The following is a 24,268-nucleotide window of genomic DNA, read 5'->3' as shown; positions in this document are numbered from 1 at the left end:
GTCGAAAAGTTAAATGCTTCTAAGATCCCTGCTGTTTCTGTGCAAATTGGGTCATGGATGGTTAGTTTTACTTGTTAATTTTCAAAAAAATTTTGATTCGATAAAAAAAGACTAGAACCTTTAATTTGATTCGTCGTTTGATATAGATTATTAATATTAATGGTTTAAATTTATTTGACAGTGGGCATCAAAACATGAAGGTGATTTAGTTGCTAAGATTTACTACAAAAAGAAAAAGCTGGTGTGGGAGTTTATTTTCGGTTCTCTGAAAAAGAAGATCGAATTCGGATGGTCTCAAATTTCTGCTATGAATGTCTTCTCAAGCGAAAATAAAATGTGTTATCTTGTAGTTGAGGTTTATTATAACTTCATTACATCTTATACATTCTTCTATTTGATCTAAGTCTTATTATTAACGAAAGTTATATAATATTGGCAGTTAAACAAACAACCTGGATTATATGAGGAGGTTAACTACCACGCGAAAAAGCATACACAATGGAACACCACTCGCGATTTTACTGATGGTCAAGCTTTATGTTGCAGGTATATAACTTCTCGAAAACAGTTAAAAGATTATCGTACTGTAATTACTGATTAAAATATTTCTAAAAATAGCCTAGTCGTTGCGGCTTGATCACAGTGTCTTAAACGGTGTTAATCACAGTGTCTTAAATAGTGTTGTGACATTAAAATAATAGTATTATTATAATCTGAAAGATTAACCAACGGATCTTCGGTCCAGCGGTACCGCGGTTACACTTGTGTACTCGCAGGGCTAGAGGTCTCGGGTTCGAACCTCGTCACCCGCTCTAGGAATTGAAATATATTCCTTGAAGGTGGCCCAAAGGGAAGGTTTTACCGACCCGCTCCGGGACTAAGGTCCGGCCCGCCTGCCTCTCGGGATGGTTTAAGGGTCGGATCCTCAGAGTGTGGTTCGGGTTTCCTGCCCGAAAGCGCGTGTGTGTGTGCAAATGATGACTAGGCTTCGGTCCGGACTGATGCAAGCTTGCCTTTCAAAAAAAAAAAAAAATTTGAAAGATTAAACCCAATAAATTGATTATGAAAGCCTAACAGTTAATAAAAGAATAACACTTAAAACTTTTTGTTACAGGAGACATATAGTTGCGTTTCCACCACGAGTTCTCAATGAGCCCTTAAAGAAGATGTTACAATGCGATAGCAATCTGTTCAACTTAAGTCGAAAACCTTTCCCTACTGATCACTCTCCTCCGCTCTACAACAATAATATCATCGATTTCACATCTATTAACCATGGACCATCTTCTTTAAATCATCAAGTGATCAATACTGATCATCAGGGACAATTTGGTCCAAATTGTGCTAAACAAGGTGCTTCTTTGGCTGGAAACAATACTAATTCAACAAGAATACCAACAACACGTAACGAAAGTGTCCATGTGTCGATTCCTGAAGAACACAACTATAATGTGGGATCAGCTGTTCCTTTTAGTCCGAATTTTGTTCCACCAGGTAGTTCTTATAATGCTGGACCTTTTAGTTCCAATTTACCAATACCAGGACGTAACCCTAATAATAAGGGACCGTTCGTACCTTTTGGTCAGAATGTTGCTCAAAGAGGTGGTTCATTTGCAGAACAGTCTAGTTCTCAAATTATGCCTCAAGATGCCACTGGATTCGCATTTAGTAATCAACAAGTTTTGGAACATAATCGATACAATCAGATTCAAGATATTCCGGTTGGTCCCAATATTGGAGTTCAATATCCAGTTTTAGAAATTGATCAGATGGATTTATGTATACCAGATCAACTACCCGGATTAGTAGTTATGGATACGGATAACAAAGAACCAAACCTCAAATTTGATCCAACTTACAAACCGTTTACTGAAATGGACCCGAGTTCATGGGTAAAGGCTCTAGATGGAATTGAATTGGACGATTCTGACGATTATTTGAACTTCATGGCTGATTTTGATTTCCCAGATCTTGAATTCAATAATGGTGAAAATGGGGTGAATGATCAAATGGAGTTTCAAGATAATGACACTCAGAATTTGTAGTATCGATTCATAAACTAAATTTGCGTAAAAGAACTGCAAAGTATAATTTGTTTGTCACATATATCAATTGTTTCAGTTTTTCACATTAGACTTCAAACTAGTTTCTATTTATGACAGATGATTTGCATCCATATTTGTGTCTTACAGTTCGATTTTGATTTTGTTGTCTGATGTATGTCTATGAACCTTAATTCGTTATATGATGTTTTTTTAGTTTCCTGTCTTTGCGTTATCGCGTTCTTATGCTATTCTCATGGTATGCAAAATTGAAACTTACAAGGCTTGATGTTTTCCAATATCTAGAAATAAACTCAATTATGTATGATTGATTGTATGTATCATATCTATTAATTGATATTTTGTTAATAATCTTTTATTATATGCCAAACCACTTGTTATATGTAGCTAAGCTTTTATTATAAGCATGATTGATATGCTAAATTGCACGAACAGTTAAAGCTCATGGTATTCTGTTCACTGCAAAAACACATCTAATTACCAAATTCCAAAACTGTTGTATTACAAAAATGATAATCAATGTCTCATGATTAATTTTTGACATAATATAGCTATTAAATTAAATCATCTATCATGGCAGTATAGAACAATTCCCCACTTGTTCAAAAGATCACCATTTATGATATCTTGGCAACAATTAATTAACCTTTAGGATACAATAAAAGTAGAGAATTTGACATTTGTTTCTTATACCTCGTCGTTTTCTTTATCCATTGAGTCAGTTAAAAAGGTCAGAATGAAGTCGTCGATTTCACCTTCAAGTACAGAATCAGGGTCCGAAACCTCATAATTGGTCCGAAGATCCTTCACCATTCGATAAGGCTGCATATTTGATTGTGTAGAAATAAGAGTTTAAATAAGTGATAAACCGTCGATAAGAAATATCTCACTCTAGATGGGTCGAATAGGTTAAAAGTAAGAGTTTAATAAGTGATAAACCAAATTACCTTTTTGAGCATGAAGCATCCTAAAATATTTACTTATGAAAAGAAGTTACAAATAACATATATATGTTAGTAATTATATTTTGATACACTAATAGTTTATATTTATATACAGTAATAACTTATAAAACCAAGATCTTTTCAGGGTGACCTGATCCAGCCGATTAGGCTCGTACTAAAATATTACCGTCATTAACCTCATACCTAACCCCTTTAAATAGGGTAAAAAAAAGGTAGAAGGTTTTCCCTATTCTGGCTACCCGGGAGGGCGAGTAATCCGACCCCATACTCTGATGTACGCAGCCGAGCAGGATTACTCCCTTGTTGTTTCCAACCCTTCCCTGGCCACCACAATACACTAGTCCTAGACAAGATTCGGGTTCATCTAAAATACGTGATATCTGATACCCATTATTCAAGTGTCATTTATTTTCTAGAACGAATAAAATAAATGGAAAGTGACTAGACGTACATGTAGTACATAGGAACGTATTTGATTTCCCCAACTATTGTCCGTAAGAGACTGCGCATATTGTGAGTTCATCTGAGCTTGACGAGCCATCTCCCGTTGATCCAACCTTGATTGTAGTACTGCCATTGCAGACGCCTTGTTCTGATGTTGTGACCTAAAAAAAAAAAAGTGCTCAGTAGAAGTGGCAATTTTGACTCATTAGAGCCTGACCTAGAATGGGTCAATATGTATCCCAAGCAATGAAAATGTTTTATATCAAACAATTTAGCTAAAAGTTATGCATGTCAAACTGGTTGAAAGCCGCAGAAATATAATTATTATTTTTAATTAAGCGCATACAGCCTCTTGGTTCAATTGAAAATTTAGATTATTATTGGAACTAATTTGTTTCTGTGATCTTAACAAACTATTTATTTTTTATTAAGGTAAAAAAAAAAAAAAAAAAAAAAAAAAAAAAGGAACTTTTCTCGAGTTAACCCGGGGGTGATTGTGTAAATTAAAACTTACCTTTCGTTTTGGCAAGCAGCGGTGATTCCTGTAGGAATGTGAGTGATCCTTACGGCACTATCCGTAACATTAGCATGCTGACCTCCGGCCCCACCAGATCGGTATCGTTCTATTTTCAAATCTGATTCGTTGATCTGAACACGGTGGGACCCATCGCCTAATATTGGAGTTACAGCAACAGCCGCAAACGAAGTGTGACGACGTTTGGCGCTATCAAAAGGTGAGATGCGAACCAAACGATGAGCCCCTACTTCTGCTTTTGCATATCCGTATGCGTACTCACCATCTACTCTAACTGTTGCCCTCTGATACAAAATTCAAGAAACAACACAATTTATTATTACTATTATATTGCTATGTTATGTTACAAGTCGCTATAATCGAATCAGTTTCAATGAACAAAAGATTGTGAAATTTAAACCTTAATTCCTGCAATCTCACCGCGCATTTCATCCACAACCGTGACTCCGTATCCACGACGTTGGGCCCACATTTTATACATCTGCATCACCATACCTGCCCAGTCCATGCTCTCAGTGCCACCCGCCCCAGATTGAACCTAACATATCATAACTCATAAGTCCATTATAGTCAACAGATTAAACGATGTATAGTTCAACGAAAACGTCAAAGAAAAATAGTGTAACACATAAATGAAACCGACCCACCTCTATGTAACAAGAGCAAGAATCGTGTTCCCCGGCTAGCAAAGCTTCAAGCTCCTTTTCTTTCACACCTTGTCTCATCGTCAACAATGCTTTTACTGATTCCTGTGCCACGATAAACATGAGTAGAGTGTCATTCAGCTAGGACCTAGACATTAATTGTTTGAAATTAAGCTTTTTATATTGAACTAAAAAGAAATCAGAAGGGGCCAAATGGGAGTTAATAGTAAACAAAGAAATACTGTTGTAACTATATTAACCGATTATTTGTTATAGAAAAATGCTTATGGGTTTATAGGCAGTTTGACCACATTCCAAACCCTCTCATCGTATCACCCCCGATAATTGCACACTCAGGAAAACATACAATACAATTAAAAAAAATTATGCAGGCAGATAAGAAAATAAATGGATGGTGAAACAAGTAATGAGTGCTGACCGATTCCAAATCAGGATCATCTTCTTCACGAGCAAGTTTGATCATCTCGATATGCTCGATTAGTTCTTGCTCAAGTCCATTAACTAACTTCATCCTACCCATGAGTGAGCCATGTTCGCGGCTTATTTTTCCAGCATGAACAGGATCATCCCAAAGGTCTTCCTTTTCTAATTGAAATGATAACATATCCAACTTTACTTTTAACTTCTTCCACTGTCACACCCAAAAAAAAACTCTTACATAACATCATTAAAAGAGTAAAATATTCATTATTTGTCTTGCAAAACTAGTAAATATAAATATATTTTATATGTCAGCTGCAACTGAATATGTTGATACACTTTAGTTCTTGCTCAAACACACTTAACTTAAAATATAGAAATGTGGGTCAAAATTATAGTCCCCTAACATCTACAATTAGATTCAAAATTAGCAATATTATGAATTGGGACTTCACCTGCAAGCGTTTTTTGATGAGGCGAATCGATTGAGCAATCGCAGAAGCATGGCTCTTCCAATCACTCTCACTCTCATCAAGAATCATCCACTGATTAGCAATAATGCCATCTACAGTTAGTCCATCAGATGTTGATGGTTCTATGGCTGTTTGAGTACTAAATAACAAATGGGTATTGTTGTTATAGATAGACCCACATGAAAAATTCAATCTTTTATTCGGAATTGATAACAGCCCAAATGAATTCTTGGTTAGAAATTTAGACCTAGATGCATGATTTTGAGGTTTATTGGTGGGTTGAGGATCAAATGGAGACTGGAAAATAGTGGGAATAGTTTGGTAACGAGATAGAATTGAGGATGGGATTTTGTATGTTCTTTTGAGTATGTTTGATGACATAATAATAATAAAAAAATAATAATTTGTTTTGTGATTGATTTGGTTCAGATTTGAAGCTCAGTTTCAAGTGTGTGAAATCCCCAAGATCGTTGAGGAACAGGGTTTATTGTTCGCGACGAAAAGGTTCCCCAATTCTTTAGCTTTATATACGAATAGCCACCTTGCACTTTGAATATATACAAAATTCATCCTGTTAAAATGTTAAATTCATGATATGAATAATTTGCATTTGCATAAACATTAAATTAAAATTAAATGATAATTAATCGAAAATAATATATCTACAACAAAGCTCTTTACTTATTATCATTGGTTTATATTATAATTACTAGTGAAATGACTCGTGAAATTACGGGTTATTTAAACGAAACAATTTAATGACATGTTTTAATTATTAAATGATTGTAAATGTTAAATGCTATTATTTTAGTGACCCGTTTGACTAAGAAACTTGTCGTTGTTTTTACAAATATATAGAGACATGTATTTTCACATACATATGTAATGTAATTAATTTCGTAAAAAGAATCCATATTTGAATATTACTAATATAATAATTATAATTATAATAACTATTAGTAATAATAAATGCCTTTTAATTTTTTTTAGAAAATTAAAATACAATTATTATATAAAAGTTATACAATATACTTTAAAATTTGGGTGTTTTGCAGAAGATTTTACAATTTAGAGAGATTAGTATTTCTTTTTATAAAAGATTTCGTATTATTTTTTAATTAAATTAATATATAATTATGACATCATCATTATGAAAATTAAATGGTAATTAGCTTAATGATGACATCATTATTTTAAAACTTTATATGACTATATAGATATCATTTAAGCACTAGCATTTACTGCTCATACTATTTTTTTAATGGTTTATAACTATATCATTTAAGCTAGTGTTCACACTATTTTTGTAATGGTTTATTAATCTATGCTTTAGTGGATATATAGGAAGTAGTGGCGTTTTTATCACTATTGTTGTGTTGCTTCAATGGTTAACCACGCTTACACTTTTTCAGGAAGTTTTCGGTTCAACTCTCTGATGGGGTTTTATTCCCCATTTTCATTTTCCCTCTTTTTGTCATGATATGATCCATGTCTTTTACTTATTATCAGATTATGACCTTTGTTCTTTACTTAACCAATACAATTCATTATATTTAATCAAACATTAAATTAAGTGGATGTGTGATCAAATAGTATAAGATAGAATTAATGAAAGCACAATATATACACATACTTCTTCACTATTTACTCATTGCTTTCTCAAACTACAAACAAAATTACAAGGGTAGATGCATATGTGGGACGTGAAGAACAACTACATGGCTTATTAACTGTCACCATTATTCTAGAGCTAATAGTATGAAAATGCAATTATATATCATTAGAAACAAGCGATTATTATAGCATTATTATCCTATATATCATTAGAAACAAATGATTGATTGTTCACCTGATTATTATATTTTGAGGGTATTTTGATCATTTTCTTATTATAGTTATATATTACAAAAACTTTTCACACACTCGTAAAGGTGGTTGCCGCATCGCGCGGCTAGTCACCTACTTGTTCAACAGGAAAGTTAGACTTGAAATGTCATATTAAGGGTTCAAGAAAAACTCACCGAAAAGTCAAGTCGGAAAGTCATACCGAAAAATTAAGTTCAAATGTTCAATAAATACACCGGAAAGTCAAAACGGAAAGTCAGACCATAAAGTCAAGTTCAAAATTCAAGAAATATCACCGAAAAGTCAAGTTCAAAGGTTCAAAAAAACTAGCCGAATAATTAAACCTCAAAGTGAGGACGAAAAGCCAGACAGGAAAGTCAAATCGGAAAGTCGGACCAGAAAAGTCAACTTTAAAGGTTCATAAAAACTCACTGGAAAGTCAGATTGGATAGTCAGATCGGAAAGTCAAGTTTAAAGGTTTAATAAAACTAACCAGATAATCAACTTCAAGGGTTCAAGAAAACTCACTACAAATTCAGAGAAGAAAGTAATGTTCAAAGGTTTAATAAACTCACCGGAAAGTCAAATTCAAAATTCTATAAAACCTAACGGAATATCAAGTTCAAAGGTTCAAGAAAACGCACCGGAAATCAAACTGGAAAGTCACATCGGAATATCCACTTCAAAGTTCATGAAAATTCACTGAAAAGTCAAACCGGAAAGAGACATGAAAGTTAAGTTCAAAGGTTCAAAAAACTCACTGGAGTATAATCTGGAAAGTCAGACTAGAAATTCAAGTTCAAAGGTTCAAAAAAACTTAGCGGATAGTAAAATCGAAAAGTAAGATCAGAAAGTGAATTACAAAGATTTGAGATATTTTACGGAATGTCAAACCGGAAAGTCAAGTTCAAATTAAGTTTTTAAGAAAATTCACCGGAAACTGAAACCGGAAAGTCAAGTTCAAAGGTTCAAGAAAACTCACCGGAAACTCAAACCGGGAAGTCAGATCGAAAATTTTCAAGTTCAAAGGTTCAAGAAAACTCCCAGAAAAGTCAGACCGGAAATTCAAGTTTAAAGGTTTAAGAAAACTAACAAGAAAGTTAAACTGGAAAGTTGAACGGGAAAATCAACTTCAAAGGTTAAAAAAACTCACCGGAAAGTCAAGTTCAAAGGTTTAAGAAAACTCACAGAAAAGTCAAACGGGAAAGTCTGACCAGAAAATCATGTTTAAGGAAAGAGAAAGTCTTATCTGAAAGTAGACCAGAAAGTCAAGTTTAAAGGTTTAGTAAACTCACCTCAAAGTCAAAACAGAAAGTTAGATCGGAAAATCAATTTCAAAATTTAAGAAACTCACTGAAAGTTCATGTTCAGATGTTCAAGAAAACTAACCGGAAAGTTACACCGGAAAAATCAAGTTCAAAGGTTCAAGAAAACTCACCGAAAAGAGACCCGGATGTTTAGTTCCAATGTTTAAGAAAATTCACTGGAAAGTCAAGTTCAAAGGTTCAAGAAAACTTGCCGGATTGTCAAATCGGAAAATCAAGTTCAAAGGTTCAAGAAAACTTGCCGGATTGTCAAATCGGAAAGTCAAGTTTAAAGCTGATGTGTGCAGCGGGGTGTACGAAATAGTATTATTTTTACTAGGAAATACTACAAAATATGACACAAGTTTTATTAATTTACGGATGGGATATACCTAAACCTTGCTACAACACTATAGGCAGTGTACCTAATCGTAGAGTAGTGTAGTTTTTAGTAAGTCCGATTCGTTCCACAGGGAGCTAGTGATTACGTACTATATTTTTATAAAACTATATTTATATAAATATATATATATATATAAGTAGTAATATTATTATAAAAGGGGGGTTTTTACCGTTTAATGACCGGTTTGTCGATTTTATATTTTTAAGCTTAAAGATAAATGACAATAATTAAAGTGCGTAAACTAAATAAATGACGATAAATAAAATAACAATAAATAAAATTGCGATAGAATATGAAATAAAAGGATTATGCTTATTTAAACTTCCGTAATCATGATGTTTGACGTTTTGATTTTAATTAATTGTTACTCGGGTTAATTGTCCTTTGTCATGGTTTATTTGATACCTATCTGGTTTTAATCCATAATAGTCCATCGGTCATAAATATAAAGTGCGAGTGTCCTCGTCAAATTACCCTTATACCCGAAGTCAAATATTCCAACTAATTAAGGATTTAAACTGTGACGCAGTTATCACTTCTGTCAACAATTACACCAGTTATCACTGTATGTAATCTACCCCTGTTTTGATTAGATATGAATATTAATTTACCCACTTGATCAGTTTGAATAATCAATTACCCAACCCGAATAATTAATTAAATGATTATAATAGATTCCATATGAACGTCACTAAATAGGACAACCATAATTATTATTAATTATTAGGATAATTAATTTGAAGATAGGTTCGACAGACTCCAATGAGTTGTCACTCAATTAGACAATACCCCCCATCTATTAATAGTCAATAGTCCAATTTCCACAAGTGTCGGTCTTTTGCCCAAACTTTAATTATGGTACAAAGCCCAATTACCCAATTTTAGTAATTAGCCCAACATCATGATTACTTCGTTTTTGTAACATCCCGCATTTTTCCGTTAAATTATTTTAACGCCCGTCTTTTTCTTTTTAAATAATACCCTTCATATCTAGATTCGTATCCTTTGTTAAGTAACATTTTAAATATTCTCGTTATCAGATTTTTAATATCTCCCGTACTTCCGTGTAATTTAAAATAATTCGTTTGGTCAATTCACGCACCCGCAACCGAACGCGAGGGACTAGTTTCGCCATTGGAGCAAAGATGTGACTAGCTTGACTAGTCAACACCCACCTCCCCATTTTCCTTTTCATTTTCATTTCCATTTTCTTTCTATACTTTCCAATTTTCTCTCAAACACCACTACAAAGAATCATCATCTAAATTCGGATTTGGAAGCTTCAACCAAAACAAAATACATATTTGGAATCCTCTCTTCATCCTCTTCAATTTGATACCAACTTCATCTCATTTGGGTAACTTTCTAAAATCACTAATTTTATGTGTTCTTGAGATTTTTGAGTTATAAAGTTGTTAATTAGTGTCTATGGCTCATTGTGATGTCGTGTATGTAATTTGTATGCTCGATTCGTTGTTTTTGGTGTAACTAGTTCAATATGAAAATTGCTTGCTAAATCCTTGATTTTGGATAATCAAATGTTGTTAGATTGTTAAAGTGCATGTTTTAAAAGTGTTACTAGTATCATTAGCTTCGTTTTGATGTGTAGGTTGATTAAGAAAACTTCAAAAACATGATTATTGATTTTGAGATGTTTGACTAGGGTTTGATAGTTCTTGACATGAATTTTTGGATGCTTGAATGCCATGAAATGTTAATTGTTAGTGTTTAGTAGTAATGTATGCTTCATTACCTTCAAAACGGCATATCACATGTGTGAATTGGATTCCCGAAACTTAAAATGCATTTGATGAACTTGAAACTTTGAAAATGGATTCTTAATGATCACTTGACGGAAAATCGGTTATTGAAATTGATGTTTTTGTTTGATGAAATGTGTTTAGTTGTTTTCCTTGTCAAATTACCTTTCCAACGATATATAGTATGCATTTTGGATGTTTTCGGTTCATAAAATATGTTAATTTGAGTTTTGGTTCGTGACTTGGACCATTTTTCTGCAAACTGCATGTTTCCCAGGTATTGCGCGCCGCGCATATACCCGCGCGCTGCGCAGAATTAGAAATCCCAGATGTTTGCCTTCGTGGTTAAGTTCTGACCAGGATTTACACTTGGGTGCGCGCCGCGCAACCCATTGCGCGCCGCGCATACTGCCCAGCTCATTTTGCCTTTGTTTTTCATGTCACAAAAATGTTTCCCGCTTTACTATAACCCCGTTTACCATGAAACTTGACTATTATGCTCGTATATGACTTCTCATCATGAGAAAATTGTCGGACACCCGACCCGACCCCGTTGACCTTGACTTTGACCAAGTTTGACTTTTAGTCAAACTTAACCAAACAATTATACGATCGTTCTAACATGCTTAGTTACTTGTATCGTGCATGAAACTTGACTAATTGATTCACATGCTACATAATCGAGTCGTAACGAGCCATAGGACTAATTGAACATCTTTGACCGTTTGTGTTTACCGTTATTGATATAACCTATATGTTTAGGTCAAGACTAGCCTTGTCTTTGCACGCGTTTACTTGTTGAAGTACTTTTATAACTCTCGCACTCAAGGTGAGATCATAGTCCCACTTTTACTCTTTTTGAACTTACATTTGGGATGAGAAAACATAAACATTTCTTTTACTAAGTGAACACAAGTACAGGAAAACAAACATTCTACATACGAGTTTAGAACAAAATCCTCAATTCGATTATCATTAGTTACACTTGCCGGGTGTAAGCGAGAACTTATGTTGTATGGATCCATATGGGTTGACAACCCTCATCTTTGACGGTTCGCTACCGTCTACGGATGAAATATATTTTCGAGAATCAGTGTTTGTTCTAGCACTATGGATGGGGTATACAATGGATGGAATGTTAAGCTTTGATAATTGGGTGCTCGTGAATATTAACTTTTAGAATGTATTACTATTATTTCAACTTTGCAAACCTTGTGGTTCGACTTACTTACTTTTACTCACTTACTTACTTAAACCTATGATTTCACCAACGTTTTCGTTGACAGATTTCTATGTTTTTCTCAGGTCTTGCACGATATGTGATACATGCTTCCGCTCATTATTTGATACTTGCATTGGATGTCGAGTATACATGCATTTCATGGAGCGTCTTATGACTTTACTTTAAACCGTGTCGCCTAGATTTCATTTGTACTTATAACCTTGTAACTTAACTTTTGGTTGAACAATTCTTTTAAACTTTGGAAACAATCTTTATGTTGAAATGAAGGCGACATATTTTGGTCAAACGTTGTCATAAAGACTTATGACCAGGTAATGGGACCCATGTAGACGACGCCGTCACTTGACGATTTGTCGGGGTCGCTACAAGTGGTATCAGAGCCTTGGTTGTAGGGATTTAGAGTTCATTTGTGTCCACCCCGAGTCATAGGGTACATAGGTGAATCTAGACTACAACCGGCATATAGACTGAAGTAGGAATTATTTGACTAATTGTGCATTTATACTCGAACTCTTCTATCATATCTAACTCGTATTCGATCTTGATCTTACGTTGATAAATTTTGTTGATGCGCCACCTTGACTTTATGAAGTAATGTTAAATGCACATGAGAATCAGGGTAATATAATTTCCGGGATTATATTACGGTGATTCACATGGACGTTCCGACATTATGACGTAAAGAATTTAAGGCGAGTCAAGGAAAAATTTCCTCTCTATCCTATTTCCATACTCCGGTTAGTATTGTTGAAAATACTAACCAACGATATTCTTGTCTCATGAAGGAACAATGGCTCACCAAGGTCAACACAATACTCCTCTCGAAACTCTAGAACAAGCTCTTCAACGAATGATAACCACCGCCGTGGGTACGGCCGTGGCCGATCACTTTTCTAACAAAAACAATCATGGAGCCGGTAATTCAATCGAAGGTTGCTCCTACAAGAACTTCATGAAGTACAATCCTCCCACTTTCGATGGAACCGGAGGACCGGTTACTCTCACCCGATGGTTTGAACAAATGGAGACCGTTTTTAACACAAGCGGTTGTCGAGACCAAGATAAGGTCAAGTTTTCCACCCTCACTTTCACCGGCATTGCTCTCTCGTGGTGGAACACGTATGTACAATTGATGGGAAGCGATGAAGCCCACACACTCTCTTGGACCGAATTAAGAGAAAGAATGATCACCGAATACTTCCCGCGCGACGAGACTCGAAGGCTCGAACAGGGTCTAAGGAATTTAAAAACGGTCGGAAATGACCTCGAAGCTTATAATCAACGGTTTACCGAACTAGTCTCGATGTGTCCAAATCTCATGACTCCCGAATCCCTAAGAGTCGAACTTTACATGGATGGCCTCCCTAAGAGCATTCAACACAAGGTAATGACATCTCAACCCACTAACCTACAAGAGGCTTTAACAATGGCCCGCCAAGCCTTAGAAACGGTGAATGAAATGGAAGCACCGGCACCAATGGTCGAGAACCACCCGAGTAACAACAAAAGAACATGGGAAGCCTCTCAATCAAGCAACCACAACAATAACAACAACCCCGCCAAGAAGCCTTTTACCTCCAACGACAAGAAAAGCTATGCCGGAAAACTACCTTTTTGTAACGAATGCCACAAGCATCACTTTGAAGGATGTGGCAGGTTTCACCACCGGCGCCAAGGACCCGTCGCTCGAAAGATGCCCAACGCACACAGAACGGGTGCTTGCTTCGAATGTGGCCAACTGGGTCATTTTAGGAATGTGTGCCCAAATAAGAAAATCAACCCCAACGCACGCCGTTGAACCTTCAACATCGACACCTAGGATTTCCGGAACGACGATGGACTAGTAACGGGTACGTTTCTTCACAACAAACCGTATACTTCATACTTATTCGATTTCATTACCGTTAGACGTTTTATAACCAAGTCTTTGACTCGTGCTCTTTGCACTCCACTTTTTCCCTAGACACTACTTAGGCAATTTAAGTGACCAACGGAATATATTGTGTGCCTATAAATTTTATCAGAGGATATACGTTAAGAATTATGACTTGACACCTATAGAACTAAGGAGCTCAAAACCTATTCGTTAAGGAGAAATTTTTTTTTTTCTTTCTTTCCTACAATTATGTATGGATTTTTGTGAACTAAATAATTTTCGGTTGGAAACCGATACCCACTTCCTCGTATCCATGACCTCATGATTATTTGCGTGAAACTCGTGTGTATTCCAAATCGACCTCCGTTCCGGTTATCACCAATTGGGGGTTAAGGGAGACGATGTCTCCTAAGCCATTTCCGAACTCACAACGTTAGTTGTAAATCTCTCTTAGTACCGTTTGATTTATTTAGGACTCCGTCCGTATTCATGAACCTCCTAAACCACGTATGCAACTTATCTAGACAAATCTGTTATCGTATTTATAGATGACATCTTAACTTATTTAAGTAAAGAAGGAAAACGAACAACATCACCATCTTACGCTCGAACTTTTGAGAAAAGAGCAACTTTATACCAAATTCTCCGAGTGAGAATTTCTGTTGAACGAAGTCCAATTTTCTAGACCATGATGTTAATGGTCAAGGCATTACAATCAATCTCGAAATCAAGCCACATGTAATCAGGAAACTCTCCCAACTCAGACTTGTATTCGTAAAATCTTAGATCTCGTCTATTTTTACCGAAGATTCATTTCTGACTTTTCTCGTGTTACACGACTTTTAAACTCGTTAACTCACTAAGGAAAACTTTAAACCTCTTCATGTCTGAGCCTTGAACGTGATTCTTCACACCAACCTTCCTAGCTAAATTCGTATAGCACTAGATGGAACTCAAACATGGAAATATTTCTACTTGAACGCCGAAAGGCATACTCTCTCGTCTCAAAAATCAACATAACTAAAATTCGTTATTTTGCACGAAGAATTCGAATACTAAATTGTGGATCCGATCAATTTTCTCGTCATCCCGTACCACACTACCTACCTCTGTTATTTCACCGTCACCGTCTAATATTACTGGAATTTAAGATAACACACAATCCAACGATACTTCACTCTTCTTTGACTTAACGCCCTTGCGTCACTGATAATCGTCCAACCATTATTCAACCCCGAACTATACAATTACGTGTACTATCTCGTTTCTCTTTCAGACTTCATTTTTTTTTTGACAACTAGAGGCACGTTATGGCAACCTCGAGATGTAAGCTCATCCTATTCTAAGTCCTCGTTTCACTCCTATCTTTATCGCTCGCACTTCCGTTTAAGGGAACTCCTTGTAACATTTCTCCATGGATAGAGAAATTCCTCATATTACCTTAGTATTCGCCACGAGGGTGAATAGTCCTAACGAATATTTTTTTTTTCGAACCCTAACTGACTTGTTCAAACATATCTTAAGAGATCCTATTCTAACACGGTGTACCATTGCCAATTACCTCGGATCAAAATACTCGTATCGCTTCTAGTTTTGCAAGAAACCTTGGAAACTCACTTGGACATACGTACCGCGTATCTCCCACAACCGACGAACCGAGCAAACGTACGATTCAATCTTGGAAAGACATGTTACAGACTGGTATTGTCACCTTTAGTAGTTCCTTTTACGACGACAGCTATCACTCGTATATTAACGCAGCACTTCCGAAACCCTATATGACCGCTAATGTCATACCCCTGTTCATTTAACCAAAGCATGCGGCAAGCAAATCGCCGAATCTGAACTCCATCAAGAAACAACAATTGAGATCGTTCAAGTCCGAGGAGGGCTAGAGACAACCCATGGTCGCCAGAAGAGTTATACCAAACTTAGATGAAAACCTCACAAATCCCAGTGTGTAATCGCGTAATATTGAGAAACCGCACCTTGGAAAGGTGAAATCCATTTTAGGAAATCGAGAAAGGCTATATCTGCAATATTGAACCTTTTGAAACCTTGGGGCGTGTTGGAACCGCTTCCTACCGTTTAGAACTTCCGATGCAATTAAGTTTCCGTTTACCCTACTTTTCGTGTAACAAACTTAGAAACGTGTCCTGCGGAACAGGAACGTGCAATCCTGCTAGATACATCAACTATTGATGACAAACTTCTCTTCATAGGGGAAAACCAGTTGAAACTGGGGATCGTAAAACCAAACCTTAATACAACGTAAAACCCTGACTGTCCAAATTCATGAGAACACTCAAGGACGTACTTTCACTTATTCATAGCATTGACAACGTAAAGTCTCGAGTAGGAGATATCGACTACTACTTTCAACTAAATTTCGGGACGAAATTTCTTTTGAGGTGTGGATAATGTAACATCCCGCATTTTTCCGTTAAATTATTTTAACGCCCGTCTTTTTCTTTTTAAATAATACCCTTCATATCTAGATTCGTATCCTTTGTTAAGTAACATTTTAAATATTCTCGTTATCGGATTTTTAATATCTCCCGTACTTCCGTGTAATTTAAAATAATTCGTTTGGTCAATTCACGCACCCGCAACCGAACGCGAGGGACTAGTTTCGCCATTGGAGCAAAGATGTGACTAGCTTGACTAGTCAACACCCACCTCCCCATTTTCCTTTTTATTTTCATTTCCATTTTCTTTCTATACTTTCCAATTTTCTCTCAAACACCACTACAAAGAATCATCATCTAAATTCGGATTTGGAAGCTTCAACCAAAACAAAATACATATTTGGAATCCTCTCTTCATCCTCTTCAATTTGATACCAACTTCATCTCATTTGGGTAACTTTCTAAAATCACTAATTTTATGTGTTCTTGAGATTTTTGAGTTATAAAGTTGTTAATTAGTGTCTATGGCTCATTGTGATGTCGTGTATGTAATTTGTATGCTCGATTCGTTGTTTTTGGTGTAGCTAGTTCAATATGAAAATTGCTTGCTAAATCCTTGATTTTGGATAATCAAATGTTGTTAGATTGTTAAAGTGCATGTTTTAAAAGTGTTACTAGTATCATTAGCTTCGTTTTGATGTGTAGGTTGATTAAGAAAACTTCAAAAACATGATTATTGATTTTGAGATGTTTGACTAGGGTTTGATAGTTCTTGACATGAATTTTTGGATGCTTGAATGCCATGAAATGTTAATTGTTAGTGTTTAGTAGTAATGTATGCTTCATTACCTTCAAAACGGCATATCACATGTGTGAATTGAATTCCCGAAACTTAAAATGCATTTGATGAACTTGAAACTTTGAAAATGGATTCTTAATGATCACTTGACGGAAAATCGGTTATTGAAATTGATGTTTTTGTTTGATGAAATGTGTTTAGTTGTTTTCCTTGTCAAATTACCTTTCCAACGATATATAGTATGCATTTTGGATGTTTTCGGTTCATAAAATATGTTAATTTGAGTTTTGGTTCGTGACTTGGACCATTTTTCTGCAAACTGCATGTTTCCCAGGTATTGCGCGCCGCGCATATACCCGCGCGCCGCGCAGAATTAGAAATCCCAGATGTTTGCCTTCGTGGTTAAGTTCTGACCAGGATTTACACTTGGGTGCGCGCCGCGCAACCCATTGCGCGCCGCGCATACTGCCCAGCTCATTTTGCCTTTGTTTTTCATGTCACAAAAATGTTTCCCGCTTTACTATAACCCCGTTTACCATGAAACTTGACTATTATGCTCGTATATGACTTCTCATCATGAGAAAATTGTCGGACACCCGACCCGACCCCGTTGACCTTGACTTTGACCAAGTTTGACTTTTAGTCAAACTTAACCAAACAATTATACGATCGTTCTAACATGCTTAGTTACTTGTATCGTGCATGAAACTTGACTAATTGATTCACATGCTACATAATCGAGTCGTAACGAGCCATAGGACTAATTGAACATCTTTGACCGTTTGTGTTTACCGTTATTGATATAACCTATATGTTTAGGTCAAGACTAGCCTTGTCTTTGCACGCGTTTACTTGTTGAAGTACTTTTATAACTCTCGCACTCAAGGTGAGATCATAGTCCCACTTTTACTCTTTTTGAACTTACATTTGGGATGAGAAAACATAAACATTTCTTTTACTAAGTGAACACAAGTACAGGAAAACAAACATTCTACATACGAGTTTAGAACAAAATCCTCAATTCGATTATCATTAGTTACACTTGCCGGGTGTAAGCGAGAACTTATGTTGTATGGATCCATATGGGTTGACAACCCTCATCTTTGACGGTTCGCTACCGTCTACGGATGAAATATATTTTCGAGAATCAGTGTTTGTTCTAGCACTATGGATGGGGTATACAATGGATGGAATGTTAAGCTTTGATAATTGGGTGCTCGTGAATATTAACTTTTAGAATGTATTACTATTATTTCAACTTTGCAAACCTTGTGGTTCGACTTACTTACTTTTACTCACTTACTTACTTAAACCTATGATTTCACCAACGTTTTCGTTGACAGATTTCTATGTTTTTCTCAGGTCTTGCACGATATGTGATACATGCTTCCGCTCATTATTTGATACTTGCATTGGATGTCGAGTATACATGCATTTCATGGAGCGTCTTATGACTTTACTTTAAACCGTGTCGCCTAGATTTCATTTGTACTTATAACCTTGTAACTTAACTTTTGGTTGAACAATTCTTTTAAACTTTGGAAACAATCTTTATGTTGAAATGAAGGCGACATATTTTGGTCAAACGTTGTCATAAAGACTTATGACCAGGTAATGGGACCCATGTAGACGACGCCGTCACTTGACGATTTGTCGGGGTCGCTACAGTTTTAAATAAGCATAATAATAACTTAGCTACGAGACATTAATATAAAAAGGTTGAACATAACTTACAATGATTAAAAATAGCGTAGCGTTACACGGACAGAATTTCGAGTTACACACTCAAACGATCTCTATCATAAATCTTATTATTATCATAATTTAAAATTAAAATTAAGATTATTGTTATATCTTATTACATTAACATTATGATAGAGATTTTTAGATATTGATATTGATAATAGATTTTTAGGATAGAAAAAGGGATGCTTTTAAATTGATCGATAATCATCGCCTTTTATAGGCAAAATATGAAATTGAATTTTCATTTACGACCCCTGAACTATGCTAAATTAACAACTTTTTATTATTTAATATTATTCTTATTATGAATTATTTAAATATTATATTTTATTCTTGTGCATAGTTGACTCGTAATTTTTACACCGTTGCGTCGAGCGTTGAGAGTTGACTCATGTCCCGGTTCCGGATTTTCGAACGTCCTTGCGTACTATTTTATATCGTGTACTTTGCGTTTTGTAACTTGTACTCTTGTCATTTTTAGACGTTCTTCATCAATAATTTGAACCTTTTTAATTGTATCTTGTACTTTTGAGCTTTTTGGACCTTTTTGTCTTCAATTTGTCGAATCTGCCTTTTATCTTCGCACTTATTTAATATAAACGAATATCACTTGAAAATGGAACAATTGCAACTAAAATCTTGTCTTTCTTGGGGGATAATGCTATGAAATATATGTTCCTTTTTAGCCTTATCAATATCCCCACACTTGAGCGTTGCTTGTCCTCAAGCAATATAGTCTTGAAATACTAGAATCACTTCTTTATTCTTCACACTTTGTACATCAGTGATTTTGATATGGCGGTATAAACAATGGTAGTAACGATATGGTTTACAGTCCCACATGACTATAAAAATTTAGATCCATTAAGGAAATTGGATCTTTATGAAAACATTTGATCTTTTGAAAATTCATTCTAGCTTTTACCCTAGATAAGTTTTCTGATTTGATCCATCATCGGTGTTGCAAAATATATTTGTGGATCAATATTTTGGCTAAAACTTTTAGGTTCGTGTAATCCACTGCTATCCCGGTATCGGAAAGCACACATCCAGTTTACTTGTTCCGTATATTACCTTTCGGTAAACTACCGTCCGGTTGTAAAGGAAAGCGATGAACAAGAAACTGTTAAGGCAATGTCCCGTGACATGCAGATGATTATGGTCTTATTAACGTGTCGGATGCTAGAACTATCCTTGGTAGGAGCGATAGTAAAGATCATCCTATAATTTTTCGGTCTGGCACAAGGTCCTGTCTTCGACCATGCTATGTAACCACCGTTCTTACGGTTGACACCCGTTTTGGTTCAGGTGACCTAATGAACTCCAGGTGAATTTCTTAGGATTTTACGTTCAATGGTAATGAACGCATTGAAAATGGTTTTTCAGAAAACAAATCGGTTTGTATTTTTGATCAAAATATTTTCTCGTTCATGCTCGAGTTTAGATATCATCGAATTCCATGAGTTTGAATTCTCAATCTTTAAGGTCAATCTCTAGGATTGAGTATTATCAGTCTTAAAAGCTGATTTTTAATCTTTAAGGAGATTATCCTTTTCTGGGGATCTGATTCATTAGTCCTATCAAGCTAATTTGCACGGTGCCTCCCCATTGTACGAGATAAATCCTTCTCATGGTTAGGATAAATCTGACCACTTGGCGACCCTGTTTGATGCTGAGGTCCGTGGATTTCCTGCTGATTTTAGTGATGACTTTTCTAGATTTTTCGTCAACCTACAGCTGGTCTGGACGACAACTTCATGACCTAAATCAAGAAGCGCGTGTCTTTTTCAGAAGACTTTACTTCCTTTTAATGATGGAATTGATTCATCGTGTAGATCCATCTTTCTTTCAAATGTATTACAGTAAACCGGGTAAAACTGATTAGTATCGTCCAAAGCAAAAGTACCTGCAATAATCTTGTACAAAAATATGTGATATATGTTTTAAATTGAATAACTTGGTACATTCTTCCCACACTTAGTTTCTTTCTTTGCCTTTTTATTTTCTTCTATTTCATTTTAAATGAATTCAAGCATTTTAGGGTGTTTCTCAATTTATGTCCTTTCCGAGGTAACGATAATTTCGGTATTATCACCTAGTTTTCACCGTTCATAAATATGTATAAACATGATTTTGACTTCATTTAATTGAAAATTTTTCAAATTTTCACAAAATTTGGCAAATAAACCAAGTATAAACCTGAGAGAATTTATAACCCTTCCCCACACTTAAGATCATGCAATGCCCTCATTTGCATGAAATCAGACTATAATTTAAATTCATGAGGGTGATTAGCGTAGAAAAGTGATTAAAAATATCGAGTTTGTAATTACAAAGCTCGTCGAATGATAGATGGCGCCTCATCGTTCATTCCTTCATTTGTTATATCATATTCGTTGTTTTGCGTCTTTTCGTCAAAATTAGTACCTTTTGCTTAACTTTAATGACAGTCTTTGAAAGTGCATTGTTTTACCCTGTTTTGTACATAAGATAAAATACATATATATATATATATATATATATATATATATATATATATATATATATATATTTGAAGTTTGGTTTATAACCCCACTTTTCAAAAATTTATAAAGTATAATATTTTTGGCATACTTTAAATCAATAAAATTAAAAATAATGATAACAAAATTTGTCGCCCCGCCCTCGGGTAAAGTAATTTCGGCTTAATGACCTAGTCTTCAACTCACGACGAATTTTAGAAATCATTTTTTCAACTTAATGAATTAAAGTAAATTTTGTTTTTAAAAACTTAAATTAAAATGCATATTAATTTCATAAAAAAAACCTACAAAACAAAAATTCAGAATGGAGGGAGAAAACTAGTTCTTTAGTGTCTGCTAGCGGAAAAGACCAATCGGATTTCATTCTCGGAACTACACGAGAACAGAACAACTAACTCCAAACAGCATTTTCTTTTTAGAATATTTGAATCTCCTCACACTTAGGTAGCCGTGGTGTCAAAATTGTGATTAACTTCATCGTTAATTTCTCTTGGTCCATAATCAACTTGCATATCCGTGACTTTTTCTTTAAGCCATTGGTCGGATTCCTGTGTAATATCCACAATTTCAACTAGTTTCTCCTTTTCTTTAGGTGATAGATTGGATACTAACCGGTTACATAACTTAAAGTTCCCCTTGGTTTTAGCATCGCGAATCCGTTTAATAAGTTTCTTCATTGAACTATTAATAACGGGATCATTTAATTTCGTATCAACAACGGGGTTCTTTGTTATCATGTCATCATTAGGTGTTACTTCATTTTCCCCACACTTAGGCGTTTCATTATTGCTAAGTATTACCGTTGGAGTTGGTAAAACAACATGGTTCTTACCAATCGTTTTTGCTGGTTCAACGGTTTTGGTTGGTGGAGATTTAGTCTTTCGAATCATAAAGGTGATCAATTTGTCACCACTACTAAGTGTCATTCTACCATTTCCTACATCAAATAACGCCTTGGTGGACGCTAAGAATGGTCGACCTAAAATTAGAGGAATGTTTGGGTCCTCTTCTATGTTAATGACAATGAATTCGACTAGAAAGGTTAAATTGCGTACTTGAACGGGTAGGTTGTCAACAATTCCAACTGGGTGTTTAATGGTTTGATCAAAGAGTCGAACACTCATATCCGTTGGACTTAACTTACCTACACCTAATCTCTTATATAAGGAAAGAGGCATAACACTTACACTTGCACCTAAATCTGCTAGTGCATCATACATGACACAATCACTAAGTAGACAAGGAACAATAAATTCACCCGGATCACCTACCCTAGGTGGAGGTTTTGGTGGAACTGTATTCACCGGGTTTACTTCTACTGTTTTTGTTTCTTGCACTTTCTTATTCTTTTTCTTCTTCTTCTTTCCAATGGTATCACCAACTTTATTACCTATTACTTGCTCATACTCCACTCCTTTTCTTGGAAACGGGATGGGTGGTTTGTATGGTGCCACCACTGGCTTTACATACTCGGGTGGTGGTGGTGTAACTTCTTCATTGTTACTCACATCTAAAACCTTCCCATTTTCTGGAGCTGGTTTTTCAGAATTCGTTGAGACCATATTAACATTCTCATTCCGAGGATTTACTTCAGTATTACTCGGTAGCTTTCCTTGTTCCCTCTCACTCATCATGCTAGCAAGAGTACCTACGTGTTTTTCTAGATTCAAAATGGAAGCTTGTTGAGTTCTTAATGACTGATCAAATCTCTCGTTCGTTTGGGTTTGAGTTTCAATAAATTGTGTTTGAGATTCAACTAGCTTGAATACCACGTCTTCCATATTTGACTTTTTCTCTTCGGTTTGTTGTTGTGGTTTATATAAGCCAGATCTTTGTTGATTGAAAGTGTTGTTTTGAGTTGGTTGGTTATTCGGACCTTGTTGGTTATACCAGTTATTTTCGGGTCCTTTTGGATTGTAAAGAATGTTTTGATTTCGACTGAAGTTTAGCTTTGGCGGTTGATAATTATTTTGATAATTATTTCCAGGCATTTGGTTCATATAGGAAACATTCTCTCGTTGTTCCAATGTTGGTTCAATGTGACAATCTTTCAATAAGTGTGGTCCACCGCATAGCTCACAACTGATTCGTATTGCGTGAATATCTTTATTCATCTTTTCCATTCGTCTTTCGAAAGCATCTATTTTTGCTGAAACGGAATCAAAGTCATGGCTAGAATCGGCTCTAGCCACTTTAGATGAACGAAAAATATCTTTTTCTTGGTGCCACTCATGCGAGTGGGAGGCTGTGTTATCAATAATTTTGTAAGCTTCAGTTGCAGTTTTCTTCATAATGGAACCACCAGCTGTTATGTCGATGTCTTTTCGTGTAGCAACGTTGACACCTTGGTAGAATATTTGTACTATTTGGTAAGTGTCTAAACCGTGTTGAGGACATCCTCTCAACATCCTTCCGAATCTTGTCCACGCCTCATATAATGTTTCATTTGGCTTTTGCGCGAACGTAACAATTTCTCCTTGAAGTCTCACGGCTTTAGATGCCGGAAAAAATTGTTTAAGAAATTTTTCAACTAAAACATCCCATGTGTCAATCGCCCCTTCAGGTAATGATTCTAACCAATCTTTGGCTTCTCCCTTTAAAGTCCAGGGAAACAACATGAGATAGATCTGCTCATCTTCCACTTCTCGGATTTTGAATAGTGTACAAATTCTTTTAAACGTACGAAGGTGTTCGTTAGGATCTTCATTCGGTGCACCACTGAATTGGCATTGGTTAGTTACCATGTGTAGAATTTGTCCTTTGATTTCATAATCTGGCGCATTAACTTCTGGCTTAA

The 24,268-nt window shown here is 35.6% G+C and overlaps 1 protein-coding gene across 1 annotated transcript; it reads right to left on the bottom strand.

Moving 5' to 3' along the window:
• Positions 1–2,546: 2,546 nt before the first annotated feature.
• LOC139853283 (peptide chain release factor PrfB2, chloroplastic) lies at positions 2,547–6,066 on the bottom strand. Its single transcript, XM_071842654.1, has 7 exons — positions 5,548–6,066; positions 5,091–5,303; positions 4,655–4,756; positions 4,408–4,545; positions 3,987–4,291; positions 3,480–3,633; positions 2,547–2,885 (listed from the first exon to the last, which is right to left on the bottom strand). Exons 1-7 carry the CDS (start codon positions 5,944–5,946, stop codon positions 2,751–2,753), a joined length of 1,446 nt encoding a protein of 481 aa, XP_071698755.1. The 5' UTR covers positions 5,947–6,066; the 3' UTR covers positions 2,547–2,750.
• Positions 6,067–24,268: the final 18,202 nt, after the last annotated feature.

The sequence above is a fragment of the Rutidosis leptorrhynchoides genome, chromosome 6 (assembly GCF_046630445.1).
Source record: "Rutidosis leptorrhynchoides isolate AG116_Rl617_1_P2 chromosome 6, CSIRO_AGI_Rlap_v1, whole genome shotgun sequence".
Lineage (NCBI taxonomy): Eukaryota > Viridiplantae > Streptophyta > Magnoliopsida > Asterales > Asteraceae > Rutidosis > Rutidosis leptorrhynchoides.
This window is presented reverse-complemented; position numbering and strand designations above follow the sequence as displayed.

Coding starts and splice junctions, on each gene's coding strand:
- LOC139853283 (XM_071842654.1), bottom strand. CDS start 5,946: ATGTCATCAAACATACTCAAAAGAACATACAAAATCCCATCCTCAATT. Junction 4,292..4,407: donor GTGAGATTGCAGGAATTAAG/GTTTAAATTTCA, acceptor ATTTTGTATCAG/AGGGCAACAGTTAGAGTAGA. Junction 3,634..3,986: donor GCTGCTTGCCAAAACGAAAG/GTAAGTTTTAAT, acceptor TTTTTTTTTTAG/GTCACAACATCAGAACAAGG.